This window comes from Phyllobates terribilis, unplaced genomic scaffold (genome assembly GCF_046119375.1).
Source record: "Phyllobates terribilis strain yellow unplaced genomic scaffold, ASM4611937v1 Scaffold_2__4_contigs__length_985480577, whole genome shotgun sequence".
Taxonomy (NCBI): Eukaryota; Metazoa; Chordata; class Amphibia; order Anura; family Dendrobatidae; genus Phyllobates; species Phyllobates terribilis.
In genome coordinates this window covers 214,242,209-214,268,317 of record NW_027362762.1, presented here as the reverse complement: position 1 = coordinate 214,268,317, position 26,109 = coordinate 214,242,209, and the positions used below count along the sequence as shown (strand labels likewise).

The 26,109-nt window shown below is 41.8% G+C and overlaps 2 protein-coding genes across 2 annotated transcripts in view; one reads left to right on the top strand and one right to left on the bottom strand.

Annotated features, from left to right (window-relative positions):
• GTF2F2 (general transcription factor IIF subunit 2) overlaps window positions 1-26,109 on the top strand; it is a 201,510-nt gene that overhangs the window by 51,118 nt on the left and 124,283 nt on the right. The gene's annotated exons all lie outside the window — the stretch shown is intronic.
• KCTD4 (potassium channel tetramerization domain containing 4) lies at window positions 12,371-18,786 on the bottom strand. Its single transcript, XM_073663851.1, has one exon. The coding sequence runs from the start codon at window positions 18,502-18,504 to the stop codon at window positions 17,731-17,733; it is 774 nt and encodes a 257-aa protein (XP_073519952.1). The 5' UTR covers window positions 18,505-18,786; the 3' UTR covers window positions 12,371-17,730.

Genomic DNA, 26,109 nt, shown 5'->3' with positions numbered 1-26,109 from the left:
AGTTTGGAAATTTAACTTCTGGGTAATTTTAAAAATATATTCAGGTGAATTTGAAATTGAATCTGCATGTGATCTATTAGTATAGAAAAGAGACATCTAGTGTCTTGAATGACAAATAACGCACTTTGCTTTTAGTTATGGATGCAAAATGTTTACTTGTGATTTCAACTCGCAGATTTAAAAAGGTGTACAGTATATCCAGAAACATGCGGCTGTGGGGCTTTTCTGCAACTCTTCAAAGGGGGTCCATTTCTACTTCCAAAACAGGTGGAGTTGTGAATTATGATGAGATACTGGGCTACAAAGGGCCCATATATTGTTCTTGCACCATGGCCCTTTTTTTTCTGTGTCCGCCAGTGTTTCTTCTCATATCCATGTATTGAGGTCATGCAAAAAAATAAAAAATATATAAAAAGCAAACATAGTAGAGCTATGTTTTTGAAGTTTATTAAGACTCCATATTATCAGACTCAGGATTACAGTGACAGGTAACACCGCTATATATAGCTGATAACACAGGGTCCACCAATCACAATGTGATGTCACAGCTGACCCTGCTCCTCTTGCCTTCAAAATGACCTTTGCATAGACTCATTAGTAAATCATAGGGTCAGGGTCTAACCACCTAAATGTATGTGTGGATTTCAGAAACAACAGCTAGTTCAGTGATCCCCAACTTTTCTTACCTTGAGAGCCACATTTAGCTCTGAGAGCATGTCTCGAGCCACATCCAAAGTCCCCCCTAGAATTGTGACATTCCCACTGATGCTCGGGGATCACTCCCACATCGGCTTCCCACTGATGCTCGGGGATCACTCCCACATCGGCTTCCCACTGATGCTCGGGGATCACTCCCACATCGGCTTCCCACTGATGCTCGGGGATCACTCCCACATCGGCTTCCCACTGATGCTCGGGGATCACTCCCACATCGGCTTCCCACTGATGCTCGGGGATCACCCCCACATCGGCTTCCCACTGATGCTCGGGGATCACTCCCACATCGGCTTCCCACTGATGCTCGGGGATCACTCCCACATCGGCTTCCCACTGATGCTCGGGGATCACTCCCACATCGGCTTCCCAGTGATCTTTAATAGTAAGCGGTAACTTATTTAGTTATGCAGTTAGCTGAAGCTTGTAGAGGTTAATAGTAAGACCTTTCCTCCTGACACCCGTTCAACCATAGGGTATGCCGTATGGCCAGGCCTTTAGTCTTAAGCTGAGCTGTGTAGGCATGCCCGAGTTGCAGAAATCTATAGAACTGATGATGAGATATGTTAAACTCACTTTGCAGCTGCTCAAAATTCTTCAAAATATCCTGGGATGGATTTGCGCAAAAGTATGAATACCGCTCTCTTCCCAATCGTAGCAACCCTCCAGCTTGTTGAACTCTTGCAGCAGGGGATTGTGCCAGAGTGGTGTGCCTACTCTGGAACCATTTCCATTCGGCAAAGTCCTCCCTCTGTCCCACACTTTATATATCGTAGACAACGTTGGTAAATGGGATGTTGTTGAACCAGCTTCCCCCCGCCCCTGCAAAGTAAATGGGTATATGCCAAGGAGTTATCTGTTTGACTGACAGATTGTCCAGTTTTCACATGGTCATTTTCCTGATCCCATCCTTTAAACTGTTAGATATGGGCAGCAAGATAATAAATCCAAGCATTGGGAATAGCTGGGCCCTGTCTGTTTTTTGCCCCATTGAAGATGCTCCAACTTTTATTCTAGTTTGTTGCGTTTTCCACAGTAATAATCTAAATAACCTGTGGGCTTCTTGGAGATCTGTCGGCATCCAGACCGGGGAAATGAGCAATAGATAGATAGATAGATAGATAATATACACACACATTAAGGGTTCTGTAGTCCTGAGGTCTAGCTGTTACTCTTACATCTAGATATTTGAATACTTTTACCACTTGACTGTTAGTGCGATCCATCCACTGCAAATATCAGATCTAGGGGCATAAGAACTGATTTGTCCCAGTTTGAAAATTCCTGACCATTTTCCAAATTCTTCCAAAATAGCCATTACCAGTTTAATTGAAGAGAGCGCATCCCCAATTAACAAGAGCATGTCATCTGCATAAAGAGATATGCATTCTTCCACCTTGCCACATTGAAATCCTTTTAGCTCTGGGGAAGCATGTGTAAGACACGCCAGGGGTTCTATGGCTGCGGATAAAAGGAGAGGAGACTGAGGACAACCCTGTCGTGTGCCCCTCTTCAGTGACATCCTGCCCAACAAACTTACATTAACCTTAATTCTAGCAACTGGTTCATTATACAGCAATTTGATAAATGCGAGAAAGTTAGGCCTAAATCCTATCCCATCGAGAACTATGCATAGAAAATTCCACTCGACCGTGTCGAATGTTTTGGCTGCATTCAAAGAGACAACCGCCCGTGAACCGATATCTGTAGAACCCAACTGCATATTTAAGAAAAGCCTTCTCAAATTGCTAGCCGTGGTTTTATCCAGCATATAACTCGACTGGATGATATCAGTGATGACATTAGTGAGTCTGATTGCCAAGACCTTAGCAAGTAGTTTACATCCTCCAGGAGTACAGATGTAGGTCTGTAGGAGTCAGGGAGACGAGGGTCCTTTCCCTGTTAAAGAATAACTACTACTGCCTCCATCATTGATGGAGATGGCCTGTAGAAAACGCCAAAAATTCTGATTTTATTTCTAATGGGCCAGTTGTATAACCAACATATTGTATATGGCATAGGGAACATGAGATCACAAAAGATGTATTACAGTACAATTGATATATTGTTGTATTGGGTAAGATGTTGCATTGGAAAATGAGTTAAATGTAGTATTAGACATTACTGAGCAATGTGCAGATATTATGGCCACATTTATATAATCTGGTTACTTGCAGCCAGTTTTGCACCTTGGAGCACCTACTATGAAAAAGACCTGGAGATAGACTATTGCCTAAAGTGCGAACTGTACGAGAAACGCAGAAAAAAACATGGTTTAAAATGTTAAATTATCTGTAGCTGTGGTACAAGATATATATTCTAATAATGTTACCGATATCAGAAAATTCAGAGCTGTACGTAGTAGAAAGGATGCGTTTGTGGTTGTATGTGGTCTCACTATGTGATTTGTAGCACAACAAATCACTTCTTTTTTTGTTGAGCTACAATATTTGTGCTCTCTCCGGAGACCACTCTGTGTTTTAATCTAGATTCCAGTTTCTCACCCTTGATCGCGTTTTTCACATTCATTGCAGCAATAGCGTTTAACCCATATGTTCTCGCCATTTGGTACCGTAATTTGCGGATTATAAGACGCACCGGACTATAAGACGCGCCCCAAATTTTGGGTTAGAAAATAATTTTATTTTTAAATAAAATGGTGGTGTCTTTATAATCCTTTTTAACGGTAACTTACTGTGGGGGGGTTGGCAGTGGTGAAGGGTCGCTGCTTCAGGAGGCCAGCGCCGGCAGGAGCAGGGCAATGCTGCGATGCCTGATCGCTCATTAGATGTTGGCACCGGTAAGCAGAGACCCCTTTTGCCTCCGGCGCCCATTTTCCCGAAGCCCACCACAGAGAACCAAATTGCAAAGGGGACTCCACTAATTGGCGCCAAGATCTAATGAGCGCCAAGGCACCGCAGTATTGCCCTGCTCCTGCTGCCGTCGGCCTTCTGTAGCAGAGACCCTGCCGCTTGTGACCTCGCTCCACCGCCACTGACCCTCAACCCCCTCTCCCCCTTTCAGTAAGCTCACTTTGGATTAGAAGACGCACCACTATTTTCCTCCCAAATTTGGAGGAAAAAAAGTGCGTCTTATAATCAAAAAAATGCAATATATTCTTAATGATATTGGGCGGATGACAGGATGTAGCTTGAAGTATTGTATTACCTGCTATTTGATAACAATAAAGAGCTGAGTTAATTTTGCCTTTTACGTATCGCTGCACAATTTATGATCCAAGAAAAATATTGTGACTGCTTCAATGGAGAAAGGACAGCGGGTAAGTTAGATTCCTTGCCCCTTCCGGATCCTGTTGGTGGAATGAAAGTGCTGCCTTCCTTATTTCCTTAATGGTCTTCTTACAGCAGTTATTGCTCCTGCTTGTCTGCTCGCTGTGACTGGTACCGACTGTACCCAGCTGTCATCTGGTGATGGTGCCTGGAGGGCAGCAGCTGAGATTCTGATGTACGGATCACATTTTTGCTGCTTGTGAGAAGAGAACTTTAAGATGAAGGGGTTAGAGATGAGCAAAAGAAGTCGAGCTGAATCACACTCAGCTCTAATCTAACAGAAGATTTTGATTTTGTCCAAATCAGAATTTTTGTGCAATTAATTTTGTGTGAATCAAGCAAAATGGCAGCCAAAAAAATTATTCACCTGGCCCTCAAATGTTCAGCCCAGTTGTTGTCTACAGTCTTTTAGCGCCCACCTCACGAGCAGTGTCTAATACTGAAGTACATCAATATACAAGTGACTAAAGCTGAGCTGCAATACCAGACACAGTCTGTGCACAACAGTGATACTGTTCCTGTGAAAAATTTTTGTGTTATCCAACATCAGACCATGTTTTTTTTGGCTCCATTCTACAATTTTACCAATAAGCTGTAGACCCTTTTAGAAACCTTTCTGCTCAGAATTTTATATATATAGGTTGGGCATTGTTGTAGGGTTTGGTATTACCTTTTCAATGATTTCCAGGGTGTTGTCTACAAGCAACGGTGAACAGAGGAGTTAATGTTATAATCACGTTACATCTTCTCCGTTCCTCATCTGAATGGAAGGCAGCACTGAGTAGTCACCGCTGTTCTTCCAATCATCCCCCTCTGTTTATTTGATTGACGTTCCACTCGGTAATATCGCAGGCTAAGCAGGAAATCAATCAAGTGAACAGTGGGCATGATTGGAGGTTCAGTGCCGACTGCTCAGTACTGTGCCGTACTTCGGTGACTGGAACGAAGCGCGAGTAGTGTGATGACGTTTCCTCCATTTTCTGCTTCCTGAACATTTTTGACAAAGTAGTGTAAAGCCCTATAACGCCTAACTTTACTGCAATTCTGAGGCAACTTATTCCCTTTAACCTAGAGAGGTTGTCCACTACTTTAGCATTGATGACCTTGGTGCCTGATCAGTCGGGATCCGGTACCCCGCCGATCAGCTTTTATCAGTGGCGGCAGCCACCAGCCGGAATTAGTCAATTGTAGAGCTGGATATCTTCTGATAGTGGCCGCCGCAGGGTACTGCACATCCGCCTCCTATGCAAATCACCGCCGACACCGATAACAGCTGATCGGCGGGAGTGTCGGACCCCGACCGATCAGACATTGATCACCTATTCTAGGGATAGGTCATCAATGCTACAGTAGTAGACAACCTCTTTAATTTGTCTGCCAAAATACAAGCCAGGGTTCGCTTTAGTTATATATCCATTTTTACAGGCTTGTTCTTTGTCGCATATTACGGACTTTGTCTGGAGTGATGGTGTGCGAATAAATTGTGGTAGAGAAATCTAATATCTTTCCCCATGAGTAAATCCGTTTATGATTGAAGAAATAAAACTGGATTTGCGTTCTTAGCGAACACCACAGTATCTGCCTGTTATAGAGAGATTTTTCTGCGGTGTCACATATGCTGATGATGCAGGACTAGTCTGGTGGTGTCTCTTCCCTGACTAGTCCTGCCTTTGATATTCTGATAATGCCTTTCTCTCTCTGAGAATGATTGACAGCCTGCAAACTGTGTGTTCTTATAGAACCATTGTACAGTCTTGTCCATCTCTGTATAAGATCATCTGCCGCAGGACTATCATGGGTGAAGAGACGGCTTCCTGGACTAGTCCTGCTTCATTAGCATATGCGATGCTGCATTTCAGTTTTAGTAAGGCATAAAAGCGCCTTTTAAAATAGAGAAATTTAGCTTGCGTTCTGCTATAGCAGAGGTTGGGACATTCAGGGGCCTTGATAGGTTCCGATTAATGGGAATCTGTCACCAGGTTTTTGGATTATAGTCTGAAAGCAGCATAATTTAGAGACAAAGACCCCCGATTCCTGCAATGTGTCACTTACTGGGCTGCTCACTGTAGTTTTGATGAAACTTTTTAAGTTTTATCACTAGTAGACTATCACTAGAGGATTAGTAAACCTGCTGTCATGTAGTCTTCAATATTCATGAGCTCTGCCACCACCACTGATTTTGGAGCTTTCTGCCTATGCACAGTGTACACAGAAAGCTGCCAATCAGTGATGTGGACGGGGTTATACAGAGCTCAACATTCAGAGAACTGCAGCAGAAAAAACAGTGGCGAACACTGCAGCAAGCAGCCCAGTAAGTGATACATTGTTGGATTCAGGTAATCTACCCCTGTATCTTGCTTCTCTCAGATGGGGTACCAAAAACCTGGTGACCGATTTCCTCTGTGACATCATCAATTTTGAAAACCAGAACCTACAAGGATCTGTTTAAGTTTTCCATTCTGTCTTCCCATATCCAATAATGCAAAGGTTTATTAGAACAGTCCAGGTCATATTAACCCAGAGAATAATCTGTTTTGGACTGAGTATTCATTTGATTAGATAAGCTTTTACTCTTACCTGAGGCTATCCTATTTCTTTATGGGCAAAGTCTCTGTTTGTTTGTTTGTTGTTCTGTGTGATGAAATCTCGATAAGCCAAGTAGCACCTCATACCCTGGTTGTTTTATGTTTTTACTTTTGGAAAATGTCTTAGAAGCATCAATTTGTGTTACACCCCAAGACACTGGTAGCTGTGCACACTAGAGGTGGCAAATTTTTAAGTTCTTGAATTACAAGGAGTATTGTCAACTTTTGTGTCCATCGTAAAAGAGACAGACACCACTTGAATGGCGGCCACACGTAATCCTAAGTATGGCCTAAGGAGACCTGCCCTCTATACTGAAAGGCTGCTTCAGGGTTCTGACTGAATCTTTTTCATGGATATAAACCTGGACTCAGTGCTCAGCATTGAGACTGTACAAATGTAACACTAACCTTATCTGTAGCCATGTATAATTTCAGAAGGGGAACGATTACCATCTACATCTTTTGCGTGCTCAGTAATTTTACAGTGCATTGGGTTAAAGAGTAAACGTCTTTTTAATTTTTATTTTATAAATCCATAGTACACATGAAAATAACAAACTTTGTAATATATCTTATCAGACAAATCTGCTTCTTTCTATGCCCTGAATGATGGATTATTCTCAAAATTCCCAGTTGATGGGTAAAATTTGTCTTCAGTGAAGACAGACTATCCCATTACTGAGATAGGAGTTGGCAGTTGGTGCTGATAAGATTCTATGTAGAAGGGAGGAGCTAGATCAGAAACTCCTCCCTCCCTCCCTCCCTCCATTCTACATAGGAGGTGCCAGTTGCTACTGATAGAATCTTCTCTCAGTAATGTAACAATCCATCTTTACTGAATACAGATTTTAGTCGTCATATTAGAAAAATTATTATTTTAGTTTGTACTATTGATTTATGAAATACAAGTTTAAGTTACTATTAAAATAATGTTATTTTGCACTACATCGTAATAGAGATTATATAGTTAAAGCTTATTTATTGTGAGGCTCAGGTCATGCTGGTGTTAAAGCCTTTGTTGGCCATTCTGCTATTATTTTTTTTACATCACGAATAGTGCAATGTAAGGCTCTGTTCACACCAGCATTGAGTAAATCTGACACCATAATGGAAACCATAATGACACCATAATGGAAACAACACAGATCCTATTGTAGTCAATGGGGTCCTACTGGTTCTGTTCTGCTTCCATCTGTGCTCCACATCAATTCTGTTTCTCTGTTTGTAAAATTGAACCGAAAAACAAATGATAGGAACAGGTGTGTACAAAGCCAAAAAATGCTCAAATCTTTAAGGGGTTGTTTGGTCCAAATCGACAAGTCTGCAGTCACTCTGTGTGGCTTCAGACTTATGAATCCCTCCAGTGCACGCACTGTACACTTCAGGCATTCGCTGGTTTCTGAGTTGGGACAGGAGGGTATGTATGTGTCACGCAAGGTGTAGGAAAGAGTAAGTGCAACACGAAGGGAAGGGGGAAAAGGGGGCCCAGACTTTAGGGAAAGGCAGTAGTGGAGACCTCCTATGCTGACCTTATATCACCCTGTCTCCCCTAACTTTTCTATATTGGTTCCGCACCAATCGCCGCACAGGAACCTCGCCATGTCATGCCCTTGCTAGGGAAGGGAGGGAATGAGCGCTAGTCAATCCCCACTGATAACTAAAGACAACAAGGAGGAACAAACAAGGGAAGATAGCTTCACTTTAGTCAACTTCAGAGAGATGAAAACACATCCTCTTAGCTCCAGAGGAAGAAGTACTGCTCCTGCTCCAGCCTTCATAAGGGGTCATGTGAATACTGCTGGCAGGTATTTATACAACCTTGCCAGGGTGTTAATTAGCAAGAGGAAGGTAGCCGCTGGGTCCTAGAGAGACAACTTCTAAGAAGGAGTCTGTAATGCCAAACGATGAGATCTAATGCAACCAACTGTAGAGCGACTGTCTGTCACTTCTGACACATCCATGACAGTATGATTTGTACATACTCCCAGCCAATTGTCCCGTCTAGTGCGCGTTGCCTCGCTTCATATACTTGTATTGAGCAAGGCCACTCCTCTTCTAGTGATGTGGCCGACTAGACGGCACGGCCTTAATCCATCCAAGTGTATGGAAGCGAGGCCACACCCATTGGCTGGGGTTTGTAGAACGTATACTTGCCTGCTGGTCCCAGGTCAGAAACCGGCGAATTCCCACAGTGCCTGCGCTGGGGGGATTCATAAGTCTGCTGTCACTCAGAGTGCCTGCAGACATTGATTCGGACCAGACGACCCCTTTAACTAATTTACTGATTTCATTTAGATCTGTCAGTGTTGCTTTAGACATGTCACAGCATCTTGGCATCAGTTACACATTATATGGAAGATCAGTTTGCTTGTAGTGAATGATAACATTTTTCTTATACATACAGAAAGGAAAATGTGTGAACATCTGATGAGTCTGACAGATGAGTTTTGTGACACTTAACATAAGGTTACTGATTTGGAACATATACTTTTACATGGTTCAGTCAGTCATTTGCCGGCAGCTATCTCACCTGACTCTCCCATACACAGGGGCGCATGCTCTGCCGAGATCTCCTGTGCTTTCTATGAGAGAGCCACTGCCAAACATCTCTTAGGCTATGTGCCCATGATGCAGAAATGCTCTTGATTTTTTCCTGAGCATTTCTGCATCTCCCTGGCAGAAAAAACGCATGCGGATTGTACATGCGGATTGTACATGCATTTTTCCTGCCAAGGACATGCGGATGTGAAGCGTTATTCACTGACATTTCCGCATGCGGGTTGACAAACGCTTTCCACGCGATTTTAGCAGCACTTGGAAAGTGCTTGACAACTTGGTCACACTATATAAATCCATGCAAACGGCATGGATTTATATAGTGTGACCTTAAAGAATGGTAAAAAATAAATCTATACTTGCCTTCTGATGGCCCCCGGAGTCTTGCTTCTCTCCGTCCTGGCTTGCCGGCTGCTCGCGGTACACTGAAGGACCTGCCGTCACATGACTAAATGACGTCAGCGCAGGTCCTTCAGTCCACCGCAATCTGCCGACAAGCGCACCGCGGGCCATCAGAAGGTAAATATAACATTTATTTTTTATTTTATTCTTTTTTTTTTTACAGGTTCTATGGTACCCAGGTCCGGAAGAGAGTCTCCTGTCCTCCACACCTGGGTACCATCCGCACATTGAAACGCTTGGATTCCGCATCTACAGATCCAGTGATGCGGATTCCATGCCTTCAAATGCAAGTGAATGGTGGCGAAAACGGAGCGCTTCCGCAAAATAATTGGTAGTGCTGCGTTTTTTCCGCAATGATAATCCGCAGCGGAAATTTCCGCAGCATGTGCACAGCACATGCGGATTATCATTGAGGAACATGGCAGGTCTTCTACCATGTGTTTTTTAAGCGTTTTTGCCGCTGCGGAAACGCTTAAAAAACGCATCGTGGGCACACAGCCTTAGAGAACAAACAGATCAACAGTCCAAAAATGGACATGCAGGCTTCTTAACATTTGTCGGGGCCGCCATACACATTAGACTATCACCCTAACCCACTGATATCGGTCTAGTGTTTATTGGGGCCTTAAGAAATCCTTATTGCTTGTAGGCTTGTCAACCCTCAGATGTGTGAGAGAGACTGGATCTGTAGAGGGCTTTTCTATGCCCTAATCTATTCCTAAATAGCTAGGAATTGAAACACTAAATATATTTGAAAATTGCATAACTTGTTATTATGATTAAGCCTCATTTGCATAAGCCCATGTAATTATCATTACACTAGCCGTTCTCTCACAAGGAGTAATGAAAATGTAAATTGTCCCATTCAAATGAAGCAGAATTAATTTGCGGGAGCTGATTGACATAGGTTCAGCTTCTGAAACGTCTGGCGAACCGCTCACATAGCTATGGAATTTGTGACTTCATGTAGGTTTTGTCTCTATGAAAACTTATTACATTATACTATTTAATGAACGACCTACCCAGCAATGGGTAGCTGCACTACAAGAGTCAGACTTTCCACCCTGATTATATAGAGAAGATTTAAAGAATTAACTTCATTTTTATTTCATAAATCAATAGTAGAGGTAAAAATAAGAAACTTTGTAATATATCTTATGAGAGAATTCTTTCTCCACCAGGACTGATCATTCTTTCTCAAAATTCTCAATTTATGGGTAAAATCTGTATTAAGGGAAGACCGATTGTTACATTCCTGAGATAGGAGATGCAGTTATCACTGGTAAGATTCTGTGCATATGGGAGGGGGAAGGGAGGAGCTCTGCATCTAACCCCTGCGTCGTCCTCCTCCCCGCTACATAGAAGATGACAGTTGCTACTAATAAGTTTCTGTCTCAATGATTTAAAAATCTGCCTTCACTGAATACAGATTTTGAAGGATCAGTCCAGTAGGAGAAAGCAGATTTCTCTGATGAGATATATTACACAGTTGTTTATTTTCGTGTGTTTTTATTGATTTATGCAATGAATATTAAAACGACAGATATGATTTAAGACAAGTACTCTCCCTATGGTGTCCATATGTTAAAATAGGGCATATGTATGGAATATCACTTGAGTCTACCCCATTAAAAGGGACTCTGTTCACACATAATGACTGTTCAAACCAAGTACAGGGGCTTCATGGCGCGGCCAATCATTTAAATATACCTTCCCACCTGCTTGTGTTCCCTCAATCTCCACCCTTCTCTTCTTTGATTGACAGCTCTGGCTGCACAAGGGCAGAGAAGGGAGGAGATAAATGAAAACCAAGCAGGTAGGAAGGTGTATAGAAATGATTGGCCCCGCCATGATGCACTGAGCGCCTGTACTTTGTTTGAACAGTCATTGTGTGCTGACAGTCCCTTTAATTATTATTGCCTAATGTGTTGATGAATGAAGCTATTTAGTTAGACCTGTCCAAAATGTTAAAGAAGTTGTGCACTACTTTAGATTACCTCCCCAATGTATCCCCCCCGGGGCCCCTAAGACTTTTTGTAAATACCTTACGTTGCTGATACTGCCTGTGAGTGGCGCTATCGGTGGCCGCTCACAGGCATCACGTGACCCCGCGCCGACGTCGCAACAAGTGAGGCGTGACTCAGCGCTGGGGTCCCCGCGGTGGCTGCTGGGTTGTGGGTAGGGTTACCCCCGAGTCACACCCAGCATCCACTACGCTTTCCCAATGAATGGGGAGAGGCAGAGCGCGCAGTGGATGCCCGGGTGTGACTCAGGGGGGTAACCCCACCCACAGCCTGGCATCCACCTGAAACGCAGAAGACAAAGACCCCCGGCTGCTGCCAGCACTTGTCGTGACATCAGCGGATGTCAGAGCCGGCTGCAGCTGTGGGTCACGTGATGCCTATGAGCGGCCAGTGATAGCGCCACTCACAGGCAGTATCTGCAACATAAGGTATTTACAAAAAGTCTTAGGGGCCCCGGGGGGATACATTGGGGGATAATATAAAGTACTGGACAACCCCTTTAAATCTGTGTTGGCCTTTCTGTTTTTCTCTTTCATATTAGGAACATTAAAAATAGAATTTAGGCCTTGGACACATGACGAACGACAATGGTGCCCAGTGTACCACATTGACCATAATGGTGTCTATCATTTTAACAGAAAATGTAGCACTGCATGTTGCACAATATCCTAAACCAGAAAAAAAGCCACTCCTTTTTCTCATGATAATTACCAATTTATATGTAGCATTACTTATTCTACTTTCTATTTATGGTAGTTATTTTTTGGTCCATTAATAAAGGAGACACAACTGCAGTAGATTGGAAGTCAGAAAGTTCAGTGCTACAGTGTATTTGCATGTACGGTAATACCTAGTTACATCGTTCAGCTTTAGCATTTGCCATATTCCTTTTTTGTTTGCTGCAGTTCATTTCTTAAAAGTGCATGGACTTTTCTCCAGCCTTTATGTAAGGTTCTTAGTCCAGTTTACAGGTCTTTGATGTCCTCTCCAGCACAAAGGAAGATCTTCTTGTATCAGTCCATTAGCACAGTACTGTTCTTAATATAAAGTCAATCCCCTCTGTAGACGAAGGGATAGGTTTGGGAATATCGGTGTCCATTAGGCTTTGGATCTGTAGTCAGTGTGGTATCCTTCAGGACTGACTTCACCATTATCTGTCTGTTTTGCAGTTCGTTCATATGGTATCTCGCAGTAAATATACAGTATATGCAGTTATAACAAAACTTCACAGTACGATTTGTAAACATTGTTAATATTTTAGAAGCTGTGGAGAGCGTGAAAATATCATTGCACCCATACGGCACATAAAGCTAGTGTAGTTGAGCACCAGATGTGCGCTCATATTTTAATATCGGAGTGCGCTCCTACCAAGAAAATCTCTGTAGAACAGACCTACCAGGTACATACATATAATGACCATGTGGGAACGGTTTGTACTCCCAAGTCTTATTTATGTGCTCATACCTAACAGTATATGATATTGAAAGCCATGTGCATGCACAGTATTGTAAAATGTAAGCACATTGTAGGATACAGATAGTAATATATATTTTTCTCAATGCTGAAGAGTTTGTCTAACAGATTATCTACAGGACATTGCATTATATATTCAGGATGGATCACCATAGTCTGCGGCAGGAAGACATAGCCTCCATGATTCTAGGAATTGGGAGCCGTTAGTTCAATATATGTATTAAATCTTGTTTCGTGTGTCAAGCCTGAGTCCTCTGGGAACGGCCGCTCTTCTCCTGACAATCTTATTGCCATAAGTAAAGCGTGCTGCGTGTGTATTAGTTTTCTTATTGTGATTGCCTGCCTTGCAGAGCCGCTTGTGCCGGACTGCTGTCACAGGCAGCAATAGTGTGAATTGTTATCTGGAGCTGTCACCTGGAAAGCAGAAGACAGTGTTACTGAGAAAGATGACCCCGTCAGGTGGAAAGGTCTTTCTCCAAATTCTATGTGCAGGATTAATTTAGGTGTAAGTGCTGTTGTAAATCTCTTATATGGAACATACATAAGCGTTACTTAAGATGGACCTGTAATGCTTTACAATAAATCAAAACCGTGTCCTACATGGTAGTGATTTACAACACACTTTATGACTTGCAACTGCTTTTGCTGGTATCAAAATGAGGTTTTCGATCAACTAACCTGCAGTATTAATGTCCCGCGTTAGCTTTATGTCGCCATATGTTAAAGCCGAATAAAAATGTAACAAAGGTTATTGAGAGTCACTTAGTATATTTGATAATGATGGGGAAGTGCTCCCTTGTAGCTATATTTCTGATAACTCATTTGTTTATAGGATTTTCACAACTCTGAAACTAAATTTACATGTTAAGATGCGAAGATTTTCTTTTTTAGTATTAGTTATTTGGCAGTAAACCTTGTAGGATTTTGCTCTAGTATGTTCTTTATTTCACAGTCCATCTCCTTCAATATGGCATCAACTGGACCTGACTTCTGTTTCCATATGAAAGGATGGTCCAGATTGTTTTAAACATATTTAAGTTGTCAACTGAAAGCCGCTTCCTGCCCCATCTCCATTTAGACCAGTGTTCCCCCAACTCTGGTTCTCAAGACCCACCAACAGATCAGGATTTCCTTAGTATTGCACGGGTGATGGCATTCTTGCCTGTCCAGGATATGCAATTATCACCTGGGCCATACTAAGGAAACATGACCTGTAGGAGGCTCTTGAGGACCGGAGTTGGAGAACGCTCATTGAGACTGTATATTGGTGTTGCTTAGGTTGTCAGGTTTACAGCTCTGTACCTGTCCACATCATCTTATGTATACACCCTATTGACTTTTTGTCTGTCCTGATACCAATCTTGCCAGGGAACTCCTCACACCTTCAGAAAGTTAGCTTTAATAAGTTCTTATCATGTATGGTTCAAAGTATGAAGATCGTGCAACTTTGTGTCTTTATGCAGTTGCCTACATCTACCACTGACTATTATTATAAGACAAAAGTATACCTTTAAAAGGCTTGTTTTGTGAAAACAGGTTATCAGATATCCACAGGAAGGTCGATAATCTCTTGATCGGTGGTGGTCCGATGGCTTTGACCTGCACTGATTTGCAGAACTGTAAATTTTTATCGCTGATAGGGCACTTTCATCACCTTTCGAATTGAGTGGAAGTGTGCATGCCCGACTGCTGATCCATTAATAAGAATAATAATAATAATAATAATAATAATAATAATAATGCTCCATTCATTCTCTGTGGGGTTGCTAGCAAAGGCCAGCAGTTGGCAGCCCCATAGAGAATGAAGAAAGCAGCGGTCGAGTATGCATTCTGCTCCTCCATACTAACGGGATTGTGCGCCATTCTACAGATCAGTGACGCTCCCAGCAGTTGAACCCCCCACAATCAATAAGTCATTTATATCTTGTTTTCACCAGAGCACCCCTTTAATTTATAGATCCCCCACCCCAAGGACGCTTTGGCATATACCTGTACACATCTGTCAGTATTGTATGTGTCTGCATGACTGGCATTGGTACATCTGATGAGGGACACTTTGCCTGAAATATACTTATGAGTGGAGCCACCGTGCTTCTGACAGGTTGTCACTCTGCAGCGTAGGAAATCCCCTTTGCTATCAATGGCTTTTCATTGCATTCACTGATTCCTGGAGATGTATGGTTATGCCCTAGAAGAGTAATAAGCCGGCAACTTTTTTTTTTTTCTAAAAGTAGAAAGTGGATACCTTCAAGGAAGACAGGCCAGCCAATTATAAGTATACGGCTTAAATAATGATTATATAAATAATGGTATTTTGTCTTATTGTACTTATTGGAAGACTTTGTTATCCTGGTCTTAGATATTAGATAGTTTAGTTGGTAGCTACCAGACCTTGTGACTATGGGTGCTGTTGGAGGCGACAGTTCAAGTTCATGAATTGATCTTTTTCATTATGTACTATAAGAAACTTTTGATTATAACAGAACATGAAGCATCAATGAGTGCGAACTGACTATACCCAATAGGGGTTAGTATATGATATGCCTTAATTTTGGAGATTACTTGTATAATATACTAATACTTTCACTTGACGCAGACAGTATTTGTTTCGGACTTGACCATTCATAAGTTGAAACAAGAAGCAATTGCTACATCATACATTTTAAAAATCTAGATCTGTGAGTTATCATTGGGTGTCAGAGTGCTCCACATAAGGATAATCACATTTGTGTCCTCCGGAGTAAAAATCCACAAAGTCTTAATGCACTTAACCTATAGGTTCTAACCCTAATGAAGTTTTTATCAAATTTACACACATTCTTATATAAATTCTAGTTAGATTGGAATAAAAAATAATTTACCCCCAAGTCCAGTCTGGTACTCGGGCTAGAGTCTACAAGGGTTCATCTGGGAAAGTAAAGTCTGTCCAATCGGGGTGGCTACAGCAGTTTCTCACTAAAAGGACCATAGGGAAAAAGACTTAGCAGTTGTACCTCTAACACCTATGTGTATATGATTTGGTATGGAGTGGAAGATTGTGCCAATTATTATAGCAGACTGGCCAAACAAAACTTTTGTTAGACATTTAGATTTGGTGGGACCTTGTGGTAGATTAAAAGATTAATAGTTTAGTAACGTTAACATAGTACGGTAGTCCTATACATCCCCAGCAACAGGATTTGTGCCTGTAAATTATTATTATTATTTTTTTTTTTTCCTTTCCTGTTGCTGTAACAAAAAAGTTAGGAACTAAATGCAAAACCTCTAGAAACATTTTACCTCTTCATTCTGGATGATACCAGCTAGTTCATTTACTGATCGCTCTGATGTCATCTATAATTCTTTCCTGTAAATTAATTATTTTAAACATTTAACCATTTACACACGTCCTTTCTAAAAGTGCACAACGTGGTATTAGTCATGTTTACGGTATAATACAAAAATACAAACCTTTACAAATGTATGACTTTTTATACTCATCCATGAAATAGTGCAAAATGTAACCACGAGTGTATTCAACTGGTGGAACCAGAAACTCCACCGCTTCCACCTGTTTACTTGTTCCTTAACCGATGGTCAACTGCACTAAGCCATGATTTAGGTTGGGTGTAGAGGGAACACTTGGGACATCAGATGAGTGGCCTAAAAATAAGTTGTCAGAAAACCAAATCTTATTTTTGCCATTTGAATCCAGACAAACCATACGTTCGGTGGCTAAGATTCCACCATAGTAATAACGTTCTACTACTCCCCATAATGGCACTTAGCACATTTTGCTCAATATAGTTTTAGCATTAAAAGCTATTGATATGGTGCAATGATAGGTCAGGTCAAGTAATAGTCGGTTCTGATGGATTCAGTCATTATGACTAAATTGGATGTTATTGGACACATAAGTTTCTACTTATAAACCCAACCTAAAATTAGTGATTGACTCCATGTGAGCATTTTCTCCTACTTGGTACTTCCATCCATGCCAATTTCTTCTTCTTCTACATGTAGTTAACTCCTTGTGCCTCTTACCTCAAATAACCTTCCATAAGTATAGTGTAAATGTGCAAAGTAACAGTCACATTTTAGGACCCTGGAAATCCGCTCATAGAAAATGACTCTAAAATGAATCCTCTCTAGAAAAACATCACGGCGTTCACTGTCTGGAATTATTTTCGTAGAAAAATGGTTGTGAAAAGGAAATGTTCCCTAAGTAAGCACATTTTGATATGTCTGGCTATACCGTAAAATCACACAAATTGTAGATTGGAAGGATATTCGTGACCTCCAGCCAATTCTGGTTGAATCGGAGGCATTGTGCTTTATAGGCATGCTTGATATTCAAGAAGAGAGCTGCTCTGTTTACCCCAGCCGAAAACAGAGAATGCTGTGAGAAGGCTCATACAAGTGCACACAGCATTTCAGCAAGATTGTCTGGGTGAAGAACGGAGACTTAACTCCTTCATTGACCATAGCCATGTTCCTGTAAGCACTAGTCTGTGCCTTGTACATGAAGCCAAGGATTTACTGCAGGCTTGAACACTGTCTTAAGCGAAACGGACATACCATTGTCTCCTGTGTATCGGTTGGCATCAGTTCTCCTTTTCTTGCAGAGTATGTCTTGTTATTCCAGACGGCTGCTGGATAATGAAGCTTGGCTGCATGTTTGGATCTCTTTGTTTAGCCATAGAGTAATTACTTGATAAAATGAAGTGCATCGCTCTGCACAATTGACCCTTTCGAGCAATCTAGGCTTGTCAGGAGTCTGAAGCCACACTTCAGTGCCATCATGATCGCTTCAAACTTGAGAGTTTCTAGGGTACAGACAAAGGTATTGTCTTCCTTCAGCACAAGCCGGGTCCCGTTTTCTGATTTGATGAAATATTTAAACTGGATAACAGTGGAAGAAATGCAGAACTCCTCAGGAAATCCATCCAGTCTGCTTTTAGAAACCAGAACAATGCGAGCTTTAATTTTGGCTATAAAGTCCGAAGCATTACAGAAGATCCTCAGCCCCTGAGACCGGTCATGGTTATCTGTGATTTCCAGAAAAGTGGTTTCCCTGGCCGCCTGCTGCTCCTTCTCATACCTTGCTTTTACGGCTTCATTCAGTGGCTTGAGCTTGAAGAAATCTGCTTCCTGTGCCAAAAGGTGATTTTCTTGGAAACCCTCAGGTAGTAAGAGTTCTCCATTCCTGAGAAAGTTTAGAACATGCCTAAATATTAGCCCATCCCTGTCAATGAAGAAGTGTCCATCTGAATCAATGGGGCAAAAAATCCTCCTGTTCACCACACCTTCAAGATAAGAGTCTGGGTACTTGGATAGGGTCTGCTTTTGGGTGATATATAGATATCCCCCAACATTAAGAGTAACTAGAGCCGTCTTGCAGTTTGTGCTTTGGTCTCCGTCTTCCGAATTGTGGTGTTTGTCATCACACTCCTTCTCCCTTCTGTTGGTTCTGCGCTCCATTCTGAGCAACTGTGTGTTACGTTTGCTATCTGGCCTTGCGCTTGTTTGGTTTCAAAGAAAAATATGAGGGTCGTATTCAGTTCTGCCACGATGATGGAATGAAAACGTTGCCAGCCTTGCATGAGCTGTCAGCTCGGTTTTGCAGTAGGTGGTGTATGAGCTATGCAAACAGCAAGATATCAGCCACACAGCTGGGGAAAAGGCATTTGCATTTAACTGTGTAAGGACTCTTCTCCTCCACTCTCCGGTGCTGAACTTATCTGTCAGGCGGTATTAGTATGATCTGCAGTGGTTCTGGGACACAGGCTAAGGTATTATTAAAAACAGCCATGTTGAAAAAAAGACCTACAAATAGCGTATGTTTGCTATCCTAGCATTGTTTCAAGTAGCGTTTTTATTCAGTTCTTAGGCATACGAGTGCAAAATATGTTGTAGGACTTAATTCTGAAGGATTTCAAAACAAATTAAAATATAAAAATGCATTGTTCAGAGAGAGGATGTACAATAAAAAATTATATTTTGGTAATGTGTTTGCGAAGAATCATCCATGTAAGCACTTTTATGCCCAAAAAACACACACAAGTATTCTAGGAGTGCTACTTTTTACTGGAGGGATATAATTGCAAAAGAAATTACAAAGCACAAATCCTGTTGCTTGGGATGTGTAGAACTACAAGTAACGTTACTAAACTATTAAACTCCATTTATTCTGCCACAAGGTCCCACTAATTATAAAAGTTCAACGCAATTCTTGTCTTGCCAGTCAGTTCTAAAAATTGGTACAATCTTCCTCTCCATACCAAATCATATTCATATACCGTAGGTGTTGGAAGTACAACCACTAATTCCTTTTCCCTAAGGCACTTTTAGCGAGATAGGACAGACTTTTCTTTCCAAGCTGAACCCTTCTAGTCCCCAGCTGGAGTACCAGTCTGGACTTGGAGGTATATTATGTTTGCAAGCTTTCAGAGCATCGAGGCACCTTCGTCAGGCCTTTAGCAGCTCATTGCGGACAGAACTGCCGTATGTCGAGGCTACTGGTCGTGTGCTAAATTGTTGCACTGTGTGTGTCTCGTCCAACATTGGGGAGAGTCCACAGCTACAAAAGGGAGTAACGAGTAATATGCATTAAACATGGATGGTCTAATTTTGATTCTAGAGAATATTGTTTCCTTATGTGTCCATGAGAATGCTTGGGGTGCAACGGCAAAGATCCGAAACACTATGGAAAATCTAGGGCTTGTTCACACCCTGCATTTTTGCTGGGTTTTTTTTTGCATTTTTGACACTTATAAAACTCAGCATCTTGCAGCTCAGATGTCAATAAAATTTCTGAAATCAGTTACACATGCTTCTCATTTCCTTGCAGATTTGAACTATCAAAGCGTTATGTTTTCTTCAAAGTTGTTCAAATGAGTGAGTAAAAAAACAACACAAAAATGCACACAAAAGGGTGTGTATTCTACACAGCTTTTTTTCCTGCCAACACTTTTTTTTTTTCCTGTTTTTTTTTTTTTTTTGCTGCAGAAAAATCTTTTGCAAATATTAAGCGTATACACATGCCCTCACTATAGCCAGTTAGCATGGAAATAAAAACAAAGACTTAATTGGTTACTATGGGCAACATTTTAATTTTTAGTTTTGTTGTATCGCCCTTACTATACTTACTATATTAATGTCCCCTGACCTGTAATAATGTTCTTCATCCTGTAAAAATGTCCCCAATTCTTTAATAATGTCCGTTGTTCTGTAACAATGGTCCCCATCTTGTAGTAATGTTCCCATCCTGGTCCCATCTTGTAGTACTGTCCCCATCCTGGTTGCCATCATATAGTAATGTCCCCATGTTGTACTCGTAACTATGTCCCACATTCTGTGTATATGTATGTATGTATGTATGTGTATATATATATATATATGTATATACTGCTCTAAAAAAGTAAGGGAACACTCAAATAACACATTCTAGATCTGAATGAATGAAATATTCTCATTGAATACTTTGTTCTGTACAAAGTTGAATGTGCTGACAGCAAAAGCACGCAAAAATCATCAATGGAAATCAAATTTATTAACCAATGGAGGCTTGGATTTAGAGTCACCCCCAAAATTAAAGGGGAAAAACACACTACAGGCTGATCCAACTATGATGTAATGTCCTTAAAACAAGTCAAAATGAGGCTCAGTATTGTGTGTGGCCTCCACGTGCCTGTATGACCTCCCTACAACGCCTGGGCATGCTCCTGATGAGGTTGCGGATGGTCTCCTGTGGGATCTCCTTCCAGACCTGGACTAAAGCATCCGCCACCTCCTGGACAGTCTGTGGTGCAACGTGACGTTGGTGGATGGAGCGAGACATGATGTCCCAGATGTGCTCAATCGGATTCAGGTCTGGGGAACGGGCGGCCAGTCCATAGCTTCAATGCCTTCATCTTGCAGGAACTGCTGACACACTCCAGCCACATGAGGTCTGGCATTGTCCTGCATTAGTTTGAACCCAGGGCCAACTGCACCAGCTTATGGTCTCTCAAGGGGTCTGAGGATCTCATCTCGGTACCTAATGGCAGTCGGGCTACCTCTGGCGAGCACATGGAGGGCTGTGCGGCCCTCCAAAAAAATGTCACCCCACACCATTACTGACCCACTGCCAAACTGGTCATGCTGAAGGATGTTGCAGGCACCAGATCGCTCTCCACGGCGTCTCCAGACTCTGTCACGTCTGTCACATGTGCTCAGTGTGAACCTGCTTTCATCTGTGAAGAGCACAGGGCGCCAGTGGTGACTTTGCCAATCCTGGTGTTCTGTAGCAAATGCCAATTGTCCTGCACGGTGTTGGGCTGTGAGCACAACCCCCATCTGTGGACGTCGGGCCCTCATACCACCCTCATGGAGTCTGTTTCTAACTGTTTGTGCAGACACATGCACATTTGTGGCCTGCTGGAGGTCATTTTGCAGGGCTCTGGCAGTGCTCCTCCTGCTCCTCCTTGCATAAAGGCGGAGGTAGCGGTCCTGCTGCTGGGTTGTTGCCCTCCTATGGCTCACACCACGTCTCCTGGTGTACTGGCCTGTCTCCTGGTAGCGCCTCCAGCCTCAGTTGAAAAGGAACACTGACAACGGCGGCCCCTGGACCAAGCCACAATCATCTCAGGGGATCCAAGGGCCACACAATGGAGCTCTGGGGGCTGCATGCTGGACTCGTGTTTGAGACCCCTATTATAGATGAACTGCATGAATAGCTTCTCTTTTACTCTTGATGTACATTACTGGATATGTTTTTTAATATGGCCAGCAAATTAAAAATGTCAGCTAGGCAATCTTGAAGAAAGGTCAAAGTCACCGCCAGATACATTTTTCATTGCTTTATTGTATAGCAGAAATGCATATAATATGTGCCAAAATATTGCTATTATGTGTATTTGTGCTCCACAGTAAAAAAAAATGAAAACATAACTAGCTTTACCTCGGACTCTTCTTGTGCGTTGAACTTCTATGGTGGATCAAGATAAAACCCACTACCATGCCTCAACTTTCGCCTTGTGTATGTGATACCTTGTTACATACACCTAGGAACGCTCTTGTGCCTAGCTAGACCTAAAGGACTAGTCAATAGGACATTGGGTTAGCTCACAGTTGGACTGTTGTGCCAATATATCTCTAAAGTGGTTCTGTTAAATCTGCCATCAGGCATGTGGTTATTACCACTCCTCGACCAGACGTTTTCAATGAGATGACCTGAGGGATTTTCCCTGCATCTGTGATCATCCAAGATGTGTTGCTTAGGAGTAGTGTTGTAGGAATAATTATCCTAGGATATAATTGTATTCTATTCTGTTTATTCAACTTGGGCCATGCACAAAAAAAATATCTTCAAACACACACTGTATATATTGGGTCATACATGAAGGCGGCAGTGATGAGCGAAGACATACAAATGTAAATATAAAGTCAAGTCTCTTAGGAGTCCAGTTTTTACCCTTCTCCATATAGGGGAAAAAAAGTACTTTGAAGATAGGCTGCGCCAATGGATGAGGGTTCTTTTATTCAGCCTACGTGTTTCAACACCGTATCGGCGTCTTTTCTACGTCATAAAAAAGACAAAGGGTTTACAAGTGAAATGGCCCATTTCAGGCTTTAAAAACCCCCTCTGCACTTGTAAACCGTTTCTGTCGTTTATGACTTGAAAAAGACGTCAATACGGTGTTGAAAACGTGTAGTCTGAATAAAGGAACCCTAATTGAACTGCCTTGCAGCAAGAGACTCTTTTCCATCAGTGCAGCCTATCTTCAAAGTCCTTTTTCCCTATAATGAAAACTTTTACCTGGGGGCTCCCCAGCCATGGGGCCGCTGCAGCTGGGATACCAAACAGGTCCACCATGCAATCCCTAGAGGTGAGCTACACCTTTTTTTAACTTTTTTTTTTTTTCTCTTCCAATTCATGTATCAAACCAAATCCCTAATGCTCCTGTTATCCCAAAGGAGGCTGAAAAAGTGTCCTTTTGGTGTCAATTGTGTGGTGTGAATCAGGTGCTGTTCCATGCATAGGAAGTATAAATTCGACCCCACCACCTTCCATATCGGCAGCAGAGGTCACACTGAGGCATACATGTAGAAACAAATGGCTCATGTATTCCTTCAATGGATGTTGCAAAAAGCAGTGTAAAAGGAGTCTTAGGTTCTTGAAGCATGGCATTTGTAGTGACAGTGTGAGTTTCTTGTATCCGCTTTGAAAGAATATTACTGAATTTACATTTAGTGGAGCAGAAAATGAAAATGTGGAGAAATCTTTATATAATAATGACTACTTAGGAGAATGTTCAAAGTTGCGTTTCTTTTTTTCCCCCGAACACTTAGATGAGTAGCAGAGAAGGAATTATCAGAGGCTTTTACATTGTGGAGCGTCTGATGTATTCCTTAGTGGAAGATAAAAGCCAACGCTTAGCAAAAGCTTTAAGTTAAAGCACAGTTTCTCATAGAAACTAGAAGTCACGCATTTCACAGCATTTTTGTTAAATCTCACAATTAAGGTATTCAGCCTTTTATTTCTTATAAATGTAATTCTGGCATTCTAGTTCATGCTCAAGTACACCAGTATAAAATATATACGAAAAATTGTATTTAAAAAAATTATATATATATATAATGGTCAATGATGCAGCAGGTCTCTCTTATTAAGGATAAAATAGAAGTTTAATGCTTCACGGACATGTTCGGTGGCAGTTACCATGGCAACAAACAACATCTCCGTAGTTCATTTGCTTGTAGTCCTGCTTTGTGCACCCACAGTCCATTTGTCCATGTTATTTCATTTTAATGCCAAGCTGGCGGGTGCAGTAGTAGCTTATCCTTCACTTGGGTTTCCGCACTTGTTTCCCTTGTAATGTTACATGAAAACAAAGAATACATGTTTTCCACTCTCCCTTTAAGGGGATGGTCACGCTAAAAACTTTAGCCTTTGTGATTGAGTCTCAAATCAGGCTTGGTCAAAGCAAGTCAGACTGCCAGCTCAATGAGATGTCAGGTAGAGATGAGCGGATAAATCTGAGTGGAATTGAATTCTGCAAAAATCCACTTTTGCCAAAATGTGTATTTTTTGTAATATGTTTCCACACGGATTCAGCAACATCGTGACCAGTGGCCATTATTTTTCTGAGCCATAAGGGGCTAACAAAAGGTTAAGAAATAAAAAAAATTCTCATACTCACCTTATCGCTCAGCTCTACAGCCCCTCAGGTCCTCACTGTCACTTGTCCGGTCGTCATCGCATCTTCAGATCTGTCACTTGCGCTGAAATCCCTGTCTTTTGGCTCTCACATGGCCAGGGATTGTGATGGTCATATGCGTGCAAGGTCACAGCACACGTCATGACATTGTGACCTTTTGCATGTTTTCTCAGAACCCTCCCAGGCTTCATCATAGTCGTAAGTCCTGACTCCGTCTGAGAGGTCTGGGGATTTCAGCTCTCGCAGCAGTGATCAGAAGATAAGACTAGGATTTGACAGGTGACATTGAGGAGCGGAAGGACTGGAGAGTTGTGTTAAAGGGAGTATAAGGATATTGTTTTTACAATAGGATATTTGCTTTCTGAAGAAAACCCAGAGCCTAATAAGAGACATTACATTGGTGGAGAATAACTTCTTTGCAACTCGAATTTCATCGGTAAATCCAAGTGAACAGGCGAGTTCAAATTTTGCATGATCCGCACATCTCTAATGTCTGGTTGCTCTCTCTACTACACTCTATGGAGAGGGGAAGGATAAGTAATAACTCTGCACAGTAAGACACCAGGCAAGAGCCAGTTGCAGCTTCTAGCAAATTTCACTTCAGGATTGGATTCACATCTACACTGCTCAGTACTACTGTAGAATGTCTTCAGTGCTGCTGCTTCTGTCTATGTGCTACAGAGAAAGAAGAGCAGGAATCCTGACATCTCTCCGTCTGGGCTATGGGAGATATCATAGCACCTAGTCTCCACCCGCCAGCTCACAGGCAGCTGAAAATTAGACATGGATTCTGCGGAGGGGAAAGCTGATGAAAAAATGCAGGATACAAGTCATGTAATTTCCAGAAATGGTGTACACATGGCAATTTTATTATGAAAAGTTACCGGAAATGATAGGTATGCTTTAAAAACTAACAACGGTTACCAAACTTTGCAGTTTTAAAAGGCATTGTACCTGATACAAGTGCTAAAAAGTAAATGGATCATAGTCACAACAAGCCTTACTTTTAATGGGAAAATACTTGTATTCATGGTAAGCTGTACTCCTATGTCCTCATGATGACTTAATCAATGAAGTAAATTGCTGTGTTATTTTATGGTTCTTAGATTCTCCAAAATAACAAGAGAAAAAAACATCAATGTGCTCACACCACTAATTGTTTAAAAAAATAAAAAAAATTCTCAAGCAATTTTCAAAAGGGAATATATCATGCTGCCATAGCCACAGGTCACGAAACACTGCTAAACTTTTTATAGAGAACAGCTTTAATCCTGGTCACTGAAAGGTTTCCCTGATGCTCGACCCCTTTCCCCACTGCACAGAACGCTTGACAAGTCTTTTCTTAATTTGACCAGTTCGTTTTCTATTGGGAGTCTCTCAAATGCCACAGTTCAACAGGATGGTGGCACGTGCCGGCTCTTAGATGCAGGCAGCATGGCAGGTTGTTTAAGTTCTCAATGCAGGTTTTATTCCAGATAGCAAAGGCAGGCCATGTCTAGATACCTTCACACATCATCCCGTATGTGTCTGTGTATTGAAAGATTTAGCATAAATGCTATATTAATCCTAAATGCCTCCATATGCAAGCTGTGAGTCACAGACATGATGATGATTAGATGGGGAAAATTATTATCCTTTATTTCACAAGATGAAAATTCACCAAATATATACGCTAGAATAACAAATTCACTGAAAGCAATGATGAAAGTCTGCAAATTAATTTACCCAATATGTCCTAAAGACTGTGAAATATGAACCGGTGAAACTCAAACCAGACTGCATATACTGTGTTATGCTTAAGAGCCCGCATACACATTAGACTAATGTCGGACGCCCCAGCCGACCTCAATGGTCTAATGTCTATGGGGGCACCGAACGACTTGCA